General features: G+C 29.4%; 1 protein-coding gene across 1 annotated transcript; it reads left to right on the top strand.

Moving 5' to 3' along the window:
- Window positions 1-186: 186 nt before the first annotated feature.
- Window positions 187-6,597, top strand: LOC106053613 (uncharacterized). The gene is made up of 2 exons (XM_013209192.2): window positions 187-359; window positions 3,832-6,597. Exons 1-2 carry the CDS (start codon window positions 345-347, stop codon window positions 5,323-5,325), a joined length of 1,509 nt encoding a protein of 502 aa, XP_013064646.1. The 5' UTR covers window positions 187-344; the 3' UTR covers window positions 5,326-6,597.
- Window positions 6,598-11,213: the final 4,616 nt, after the last annotated feature.

Below are 11,213 nucleotides of genomic sequence, written 5' to 3'. Positions count from 1 at the left end.
CTTGCTAAAAACATTAACCTTTGTTTTAATAGAATTTCCATATTGCAAAATAGATGTAAAGGTGTGATATTGAAATTCGATACATTTTGAAACTGATTTCATGCTTCTCATTAGTAATTTTTTTTAACTGCTGAGACTTCGCAAAGCAACTGCTGGCTACGTTCGCACTACTTATTACTCCGTAAAATGGCAAACGCCCTTGTTAATTTTTTGTAAATTTTTACAAAATTGTGTAAAAGATATTGTATATTTTCGATAATCGGCCTTATTTACATGACAAGGGAGTGTATAAATATGCTATCTTTACTATTTCGTTAATTCAACAGGAGCATCGAGTGATAAATATGCGTTTTAAGCAGGTGAGTAGAATATAGGTACTCACGCAAAGAAAAGAAAGAGCCCGAAATGCAATGGCGAAGCTATTCACTCTCCCGTTCGCACTTCGTGTTCTAGATTAGACTTTTGTATATTTATAGAACAGCTAATGTGTTAAAATACAGTTTTTGTTCTGTAAAACGTGGCTTTTTTTTCCTCGATCTGATAAAACTGTCAAAACAAACAATGAAACATCTAATCAAATCTAATCTAAATTTGTATAAATTTCATCTTGATCATACTTCAGTAATATTACTAATATTAATATATTATATAATATAATATAAATATTTGATGTCTTATATTTATAGATATCTAAGACTAAGTCTTATTATAGTTTATTGTAATAAATAGATCTATATAATATTAGTGAATTAGTCATATGACATTATGATTATCATAATCATATAATGTGTTAATTGTTATTAGAAAATCTATCAAATCTGTCTTTTTCAAACAAGCATTAAACTTAAACAAGACTTAACTTAAAGTAACTTAAAGTTAAATTCAGTTATTGATACTAGTTATTGAGTATAACTAACTTCAAAACTTGTAACTTGTAGATCTAGAATTTTTATTACTAGATAATATCTAGCTAGTGCTTGCTAGATCTAGATTCTATATTTAGATCAAATAGATCTATCTAGATTCTAGATCTATAATTATATAAAGTTAATAAAGTATAATAATATATAGATCAAATTTAGATTCTAAATAATAAATTAAATATAATCTATTCTAGACCTAGATCTAGAACTTATAAGTCACTAAAGAGTCTACTTTAGATATCTAGATTAAATTGAATGATAATATAATTATAATAAATTAGAATAAGATAGAATATATAAAAAATAATATATATTATCTAAGCCTGGCCTAGAATACTATTGGAGTTTAGTTAGTATTAATAGTATTATATAGAATAAGTCTAGATTTATATAATATTTATATAAAAATTAATGCTATTTAAAGTATTACTAAATTCTAGAAATATAGATATAATCTATTTATATATATTTAGATTTCTATAACTATAGTAGTATATGACTATAGAGTATAGATATAGAGCATATTTACTTTATTATAGATTCTATATAAGATCTAGAATTCTATAATATCTGTAATAATCTATATTTATATAAAAAAAAACTCTTAGAGTTGTTGCTGACAAATATCTTTGACAATTATTTGAATAAATCTTTGTAAATCCAAAGATCAAGTTTCCTTGATCACTTTTTCTGAAATTCAGTGAAAGCTTACTAGATTCTATAAAATGATAAAATTATAGTCTATACTCAGAGAAAGTAATAGATAGATGTGTATATATATATATATATATATATATATATATATATATATATATATATATATATATATATATATATATATATATAATTATCTAAACAGACCTCTGATGTGAATGAAAACGTTTTCTTTGAAAAAAAAAATTGATTTTTACAAAGCTAAACTCTGTCTGTCTGGTAAAAAGTGTGTGCACATTTTTTCTCCCACACGCCCTTCTCTGATAAAGTTAAAATTTTGCACAAATATTCATTGGCAAGACATGAATCAATAAAAAAAATTAAACAATTAACAATTGATGATTAATTATTTTATGTGATACCAACAAGGGAATTTAATCCTTGAGTACTGGGTATTTACAGATGGATAAATATGTAGGGTAGCTTTGTCTAAAATATTGGTCAATTAATTACTGGTAATTAATTATTTTGTTTGATACCAACCAAGGAAATTTATCCTTCAGTATTCACAATGGATAAATTTGTAGGGTTTCATCCCCATAGAGATTATTTCTCCCACACCCATTCTCGAATCAAGTTGAAACTTTAAACATTTATTTATTGTACCTAACAAAACATTAATTATGTTAAAAATTAGTCAGTTAATTTTTGCTAATTAATTATTTTGTGTGATATCTAATAAGGGAAATAACTTTAAGATAATTTCTACATTAATGAGAGACATAGTTGTTAGTTGCTTTCCCTTCTATAAGCTTTTTTTTTTTTTTTTTTAATTTTGCTTGTTTGAAACACAGATTGCTAGTTTATACAGTGTAATACATAAATATTGAAAGAGTACATATTATTCACATACAAAACATTATTGAATTAAGCTTTCTTTTAATTTCTTCCTACCCCCATGTAATAATTATGTTGCTATTAATTAACATCTACACCATAATTTTTTAGTTTTTAGAACTTTTCAAAGCACAGTGGTAGAGGCGCAATGGCTGTTGTATAAATGTGTGTTGCTTGTTGACATTTTTTTTTTTTTGTGGTTCAGTTTTTGTTCTCATTATTTTGCTAAAAAGAACAACAACCCAGCACTGCTAGTGGTTAAGCTTCTTGCTTTGGTTTTCTCTTCTACCTTCACTGAAACACAGTACAACCAAGTTTAAAATTCAAGTTAGTTATAATCCATACAAATTTGAATCATAATTTACAAACAACTTAATATAAAAAAAAAAAGTAAAGTTTATTTAATTAATTCTTTAAAAAGCTAGAACAAACACAAAAATAAGATACAAAAATTAAATACTCCTGAAGTTCAATTGTAGCATTGTATGGATTTTAAATTCAAATAACACTAAAAGGGACATGTTTCTTATTCCATATGCTGGAAGAAAGTCTTAAAAGTTCTCCTTCTTTGCATGTGCCATTTAAGTATGGAACAGGTTGCCTGAATCAGCCAGGAAAACCAATGAAAGCAGAGTTTAAGTCTCTAATTAACTTGCATGACTAAAGTGACACATGTACAGGGGTGGACTGAGTTCCAAGATTGGCCATGGCATTACTTACTATCAGCCCACATCTTGTGTGCCATATGATAGGTATCCATTTGTACTTGACATCATAATATTTAAAGTTTGATAAAGCATCAAAACCTGAATTCAAGCTTGCATTACTTACTTAACTTGCAGGCTATATGAAATCTGAAAAAAAAAATTCTTCTGTACAATCGCAGTCTTAATTATCCGGAATAGAAAACTTTATTACATGATATATATATATGTTAAAATTATTTGAAATCACTAAAAGAGTAAAACATTTGTTAATTATTTGATAATAAGTTCTTTTTAGCATATACATAAACATAGCTGTGGCTGACACTTCATTTATGATTGTATATTACATCTTTATCTATAGTCATCACAGAAAATATAATATATATATAAAATTGTTTATGAACTGTCATTCAAAGTAGTCTATTTTTTCTGCAGCCCCACTTGCCCATTCTGTGCCTGCCCAATAGGCATTTGCCTGAACACCAATATAGCCAAAAATGACTATCTACTTTTAAAACACACTGGCTCATTGCATAGTAAAAAGAAAAACAATATATTGTATTTAACTATCTAAGCTTGTATTATAGTTCCAATGCAAAATAGAAGAAAAAAATCCATATTATATAATTTACACTTTTTTTTTCTTTCAGACAAAGCCACAACATGTTAAGAAGAAAGATGAAGCTAGACAAGCTGGTGGTACAGTAGCAACGCTAGTGCAGCAGCCATCCATTGAGGATTGGGAAGGATATGATTGCGTGGATGGAGATGTTGGCCACATGAATGCAGCTGATGATCGTGATGATAGAGATCACAGGAGTCAGTTTACGAGGCACCTAACAGAGTCTCCACAAAATGGGGACACTGTGATGGATATGGGCCCCATGCTAGAGCTATACACTCACGATGAGTGTAACGGGTCCAGCACCTCACCTGAGCAACTACTTGATGACCCTCCAACACCAGCAGTAGCAGAGAATGATGTCATTATACAGGGGCGGCGACCAATATTTTCTGAGTCAGAGGAAAGCAACATAGCAAGTCAACTTAAACAGTGGAAAGAGCAAGGTATGAAATACACAAGACTGGATGTTGTCAAGATGGCTTCTGAGTATGCTGTTCATCTTGGGAAACGACCACAGGGAAGACCTTTGACAGTAAAATGGTTTCGCAGTTTCTTGACTCGACATCCAGAATGCTACATAAGAAAGTCCAGGAAAACTAAGAATGAGCGACCTGAGAAGCAGCACTTTAATCAGCTAGACACAATTCTAACCACATACAATATTAAAGAGAGTCCACACTGCATATTTAGCCTTGTTGAGCTTACATTGCCAATGCTTAAAAATGGAGAAGTCTCTATGCCCGAAGACCTTAGCTTGAATGGTGCTAATGGTAGTAGCACCAACAAGAAGCTGTGCTTGCAAGGAAAACTTCCTTCCAGCCTTCTTTTCTGTGGGAGTGCTGCTGGGCAAGCTCTGCCACCATTTCTTATATATTTGGGCAAGACTTTGGATAAGTCTGTGCTGTCTGGTGCCACTCCTGGGGCAAGTGGGGTTGCCAGCTCCACTGGGCGAGCCACTTCCGAAGTTTTAGTCTCATTCTTGAGAGAGCATTTTTTGTCACAGGCCCCAGGACGCTCTGGGGATACTCTCATTCTCCTTCTGGACTCCAATCTTGGTCGGTGCCTCAACCAGAGTGTTATAGATTTGGGCTCAGCCTTTAAAGTTGTGTTTGTGACGGCTCAGACGTCACTTAATCCACAGCTCCATCCTATGGCTGTTGGTTGTTGCAATACATTTCAGAGAGAGCTATGCTACGAACTGCAAAAACCCCTTTATTCATCAGAGTCAACCGCCATATCCTCTAATTCTATCTGTGAGTTCTTATGCCGCCTCTATCATCGCAACATGTCTGCCGAAAATTTGCACACCACATTTCGAAAAGCAGGAATTTTCCCTTTTAATCCCTCCATCTGCCGTAAAAGATATGGCTCAGCTGTTATACGACCTGCCAACTCCACTGGCTCATCAGCCAAGTACTTCAACCAAGTTGCAGGAAACCTGGCAACTGTTTTGAAACCTTATGAGGATGATGATGAACTTGATGGAAACCCAGCAGATGACGATGCTGACTTTCAGTAGAGGTGCTAATTAGGGATGGATTGAAGAGAAGGCTAGAGTTTGTGTTTGTTGTAACTTCTTGTAACCTGTGCACTTTAACCTTGTTGGATATTTACCTTACTCACACATTTAGTGAAATAATATGGTGCTCATTGACCAATATATTGTCATGTTTAACTCAATATCCTTGCCAAAAGAAAACATAAGAAAAGTAATTCATTTGTACAGCCTCTTCAATGTTTTGGTACTAACAGGCATTGACCACAGGATCTCATTCGCTCAATTTACAATAAGCATCCTAGAGATTTCAAGTAGTTTGTGTTGCTCGGACAGTCTCATTTCAAAAGTATTAGCCACTCAAAGTTGTTTGTTTTTTGTTTTGGTTTGATTTTTTTTTTGCTTTAAATGTTTTTATTTTTTATTAGTTTTAACTATCTTATTGTAATGTGACTGCTAAGAAATGTATAAAACAAAAATCTATTCATAACTGTTTATTAAAAGTGAATTTAGATTAGGGTTGATTTTGTAGATTAATATTTGGCTGTTGGTCTGAAATTCTCAGGATTCAATATTATTGGGATATTACTTGTTATTTCAATTTTGAGATGCAGTTTTTTTCTTTGAATCAGAGATATGAATACAATCCCCAGAGCTCATTAAGTTTCAGATAAGTACTATACTGTAGCTGAATATGATGTTTATGAAGGAAGGGAGCATTTGGTAGACCACAATACACCACTGCACTGTTTAATCTTGTCCACAGTGCTTGTGTATATGACTTCATCTGCCATTTGGATGTATAAAACTTAACAGTAATTTAGTCAGTTTTTTTTGTTTTTTTTTAATATTGTAACTTCTAATTAAAATTTTTATTAGCTGTAAATAAATTTAAAATGTATTTGGAATGGATACATAGGCTTAGCCTTCAAACAGTTTAGTAGTACAAACTGCCCAACTTGGGCTTTCTGTCCAATAAGCAGAAAACGGATAAAAGGTCCAAAATGTTGTTATTGGCTTCACTTTTTTTGTGAAATGTTCAGCTCTTTATTGCTCAGTTAGATATTTTGATATTTTATTTATCAGTCAGTTTTTATTTATATATATATAATCTATATATATATATATATTTATACACACCTTGTTGCTAATGGCAATAGCTTCTAGTCACAACACCCCCTTTTTTTTTCTTCATGTTATTGTTGTGTGTCTGTTTAACTTAATTCTACTTCTGTTCTGCCAACTTGATGTTCATTATTTTGTTATATTGCAAAATTTTTGTTTTTTTTGTTTTATTTTGGCTTTTTTTTTTTTTTTTTTTTTTTTTTTTTTTTTTTTTTACAAAATATCTTTTTCTTTTCTGAAATCCATGACATTTTATACATTATGAATTTTTATTTTTTTTTATTCTGACAGAACAATATCAGGCTTGGAAATTGAAAAGATAAGTGTAGTAGATTTGTTATAAGAAAATCTTGCATACTTTTAGAATTATGCTTTGATCTGTGCACTGTTGTTTTTTTTAAATCCATTTTAATTTGGACTATCACTATAATTAACTATTTAACATACAAAATGTAGTTTTATCACTAATGAAAAATATAATAGTGCTTGAATTTTAAGTATTCATTAGAAAGTTTTTTGTATGGTCTAGTCATTGAATAGGGATGTTGTTTTACTGGTATAGTTTTTTATCAGGATTCAGATTTTGTGTCAAAATGAGTTTATTAATGGGAAGTGGTCATTGTCCTGGCCATATTTTACCATCATGTGCCTTTGGCCACATAAAACTGGTGGACTCTATTTTTTGCTTGCCCTTGTGATGGAAAGAACTTTTAACTAGTCATAGTTTATCGAAACAAAACACAATTTTTTTGTGCTTTCATGTGTACAAAGTTAGAAGGTCCTTGGCTTAAAATGCCCTTTTTTTCTTTTTTTTTTTTTTTTTGCTAAACATGTTCCAACTCATGTACTTAAAGCCTTAATGGGTGGACACAATGCGGTATAGTTTCTCTCTCAGTGAAATCCAGATATATCTGTTGACAGGGTGTCTACAGTTGTGTTCATTGTACATTCTTACACTGTTGGTGAACTATGTGCTTATGATGAAATGCTTGTCATTTATCTATTATATTTAACTTGTTAAGAGAAAAATATACTTGCTCAAACACTTGAATGTTACAATAGTTCAAATTTGTTTCTTTTTTTTTTTTTTTAAATTGGCATTTAAATATTTCAATTGATTGATAGCCAAATTATTGGTTTAACAGACCATAGGATTGGTGGAATGGAACATATTTTCCACCAACACACATTTTTTAATATATTTTTTTCAAAACTACTTTTGATGTATTTGGTAAAATTGTAATCATTAATTCTGGCCCTGTATTCTCTAGTCCAAAGCATATAATTGAAATAATAGGCTTCAAGACTCAATAAGAAAAGGAGAAAAGTTATTTTTTTTTAGTGTAACTTCCACTCCTATAGCTCTTTGCTTTGCTTTTTTTAAGTCATTGTTTCAAAAAAAGTTGTTGTTTTTTGTTTTTTTTTTGAAGAATGAAATCCTCTCAGTTGGACCTTTTTGATACTACTCCTTCTATTTAATATTTTTCTTTCAATAATTTATAAGACTTCTTTTTGGTTGTCAAAAAAAAATTCAATCAGCTCAACATAATGTTTGTCTCTGGCAAATTCCATTGATCGTGTTATGTTAAAAAAAAAAAAAATTTTTTTTCTTCAGAGTATGAAATTATAGAGTGCCTTTAAACATTAAAAACTAATATTTAAAGAATATTTATTTTTTTATTGAAAATAGAAAAAAAGGATATTACCTTTTATTTATTTATTTTATTACACTACTTTCCCAGAAAGAATCATATTTAAAAGAAGTTGTTTGTTGTTTTTTCTTTATTTTAGTCAAATAAGACATTAGAGGCTTTTGTATATACTGAGAGTTACACTACAAGCTTCTTAAAATATCTTTTTATTATAAAACCTAATATTACATTTTCAGTGGTTATGAATCTTATGAGCTATTACTAAACTTTTGGTTTAACTGTGTGAGTTTAGCATCAGATTTGTTAACATAATACACCTAGAATAAAAGTATATTCTATTTAATGATATCCATTTACTGTTATGTATTTTTTAATGATGCATTTAAAGCTACACTAAAAGAACTTTTTTTCATGTTATGTTTATGATGGTTTCTTTTTTTTCTTTTTTTTTTCAACCGCACTCATTGCAAAATACCATATTTCATTTTACTTGTTTTTAAATTGCTTTTTAATCTTGTATCCTAATCAATTGTATGTGATATTCAATATTGTTACTAATTTCTATACATGACATTATTTTGTGTCCGTTATCTAGTCTTTATCTCTTGCATGCTCATAATATGAACCTTTTTATTGGATGGTTCCTAACAGAAAGATATTTTATGTACAATTTATCTTGTTACTAAAATTTGTTGTTCTTTTTATTATTTTTAAATGTACGTTGATTGCTAAATTTGAAAATGAATATGATGAATGCCCCCACTGCTACTTGCTTCAAATGACACAAGCATCAATGATCTTATACTTGATGTTGTATTTTCTGTTTTGCATTGCATTTTCAAAGTGGTCAGAGCAAAGTTAAAGGTATGCTACTTTTTATTTAATATATATATGTTAATGAAATTTCTCTGCCAATATTTGAAAAAAAAAAATCTTTAATGATCATTGATGATATATATCAGTGCCATATTTGTTAAAAAATAATTACTATAGATAGGTCCTTTTTGTTTAGGTCAGCATTGAAGTCATTTTTAGTCAACATTTATTGTCTACCAATGTTATAATAACAAATAATGAGAATATCTTAATTATTGTTAATATCGACTTTTAAATAAATTATATGATTATAAATCAGTATTTTTTGTTAGTCATAAACGTTAATATAAATGACAGAATTTATTTTGTCGAGACCTGAATACCTCTTATCAAATTAAAGTCATACAGATCACGTGTGCTTGTCTCCCTCTTCTTATTTTTTTAAATTGGTGCTACAAGCTTCTGCATCTCTGTACAGCAAATTTTTCTGTCTGGCTATATGAGATTTTTTTCCCTTCACACTTTGTAAATATTGTAAGTTGAACTGTGTGTAATATTAACTTGTTTTTATATACATAGATCTGAGAAACATGACAAGCAAAGTGGGTTGCTCATTGCATTGTTTTGAGAATTCTTTTTTTTTTTTATTTGTACATTTCTTTTTCAATCCTATCATTTGTGTATGTCTCGTGAGGTGTTTTTTTTACATTGTGCAGAGTTGTAAACTTTACTGACAATCACAATTACTGACTCTCAAGGGTGAAAGATTAAATAAGATCTGTAAGGCACACTACTACTTGCATACGAAGTCCACCAGTATAATATAAGCAGGAACTTGACAGTGACAAAGCCAAGAAGTCATGTTTTATTTTTTAACTTCATTAGACAATTAGTCCAAACTGTTTACTATTAATAGCACTTTCAGTTAACATTTTTAATTTTCTCACATTTAGTTTCTTTTTGTGACTAGGTTTTAAGAGACATACTTGGTATGTAAAGAATGAAAAATATTTCTTTAAATAATTGTGAGATTGTTAGATGAGATTTTTTTTTTCTTTAAAAGATCTAAACTCATAAAAAATGGACACATTAAAATTAGATTTTATTAGGCTTTCAGCATACAGATTCACCAAAACTTAATCATATATAGTCATATTTAATATGATAATTAGCCCTTGTTGGTGCTGTATAACTATAGGATGACAGTACTAGTAACTATAAATTACTAGTACTATGAGGAATTTGCTAATGTTGAGAGTATTAAAAATCTTAAATATCTTACAATTTATATTGAACAATAAGATATAAATAATGTCTACATTAATGGTGTATTGAAATATTTGAGGTTATGTATACATCATATGGCGGCTTTGTTTCTTGTGTTCAAAAGACTCTGTGAACTAATGTATTTATATTGTCATTGAAAGGCATAGAAAGAAAAAAATATTTTCATTTGTTTAGTCTATAAATGTTTTATGTATTGTTTTGGAAGGATCACTGTAACATATTATAGAAATATATTTTTTTTTAAAAAGGGAAGTATATCCCTTACCTGATTTCATTTAGTTAGCCTTTAGATTTGCATTTACTCTTAAAGCTGTACTGCTATATTTATTTGCTAACTTTAGCTGTATCAGTTTAACATCACTAGTTTGCAAATTAAAAAAACCACTGCAAATAAACAACTTAATTTTTAAAGAGCCATGTACTGGTATGCATAATTCTTTTTCACTTGTAGTTACAATTGATATATTTCTTGAACCATGTAGAAGTATGATAATGATTTGTTGAAATATAGTTTGAATGAATCATATTAGTATTACTAGATTTTAAATAACAGGCAAGAGTACCTATTTGTTATGACTAAAAAGTAACACATATTGATTCTACATGGTTTGACAAAGTGTTTGAATCTTATTTTGTGACAAATACTTCAACATTTAGTATTTCCTAGTCATCTTATTATTCAACATTTCAGTTGGCCAGATTCTGTTAAAAATAAATAACAACTGCTCAATGTCTGCCTAATTACTTTTTTTATTATTTGAAATAGCCTTTTTTTTTTTCAATTTGTATCTTAACAATGTATTTTTATTGTGTCATTGTCTGGGCACTAGCTACTTTTGATCTGTTCTACTCTCATACATATGTTGTTGCCTCATTTTTTACTTGTCTGTTATTGCCTCGTTTTATTTGTTTTTAATTTTTTTGGCACAATTTAATATTTACATCACTGACTTTTTATTTTTTTTTTTTGTGTAAACATATTTATTGAACTAATTTTGCTCAGAGACCAAGTTTGTTTAATGCTTTTTATTG

Source organism: Biomphalaria glabrata, chromosome 8 (genome assembly GCF_947242115.1).
Source record: "Biomphalaria glabrata chromosome 8, xgBioGlab47.1, whole genome shotgun sequence".
Classification (NCBI taxonomy): Eukaryota; Metazoa; Mollusca; class Gastropoda; family Planorbidae; genus Biomphalaria; species Biomphalaria glabrata.
This window is presented reverse-complemented; position numbering and strand designations above follow the sequence as displayed.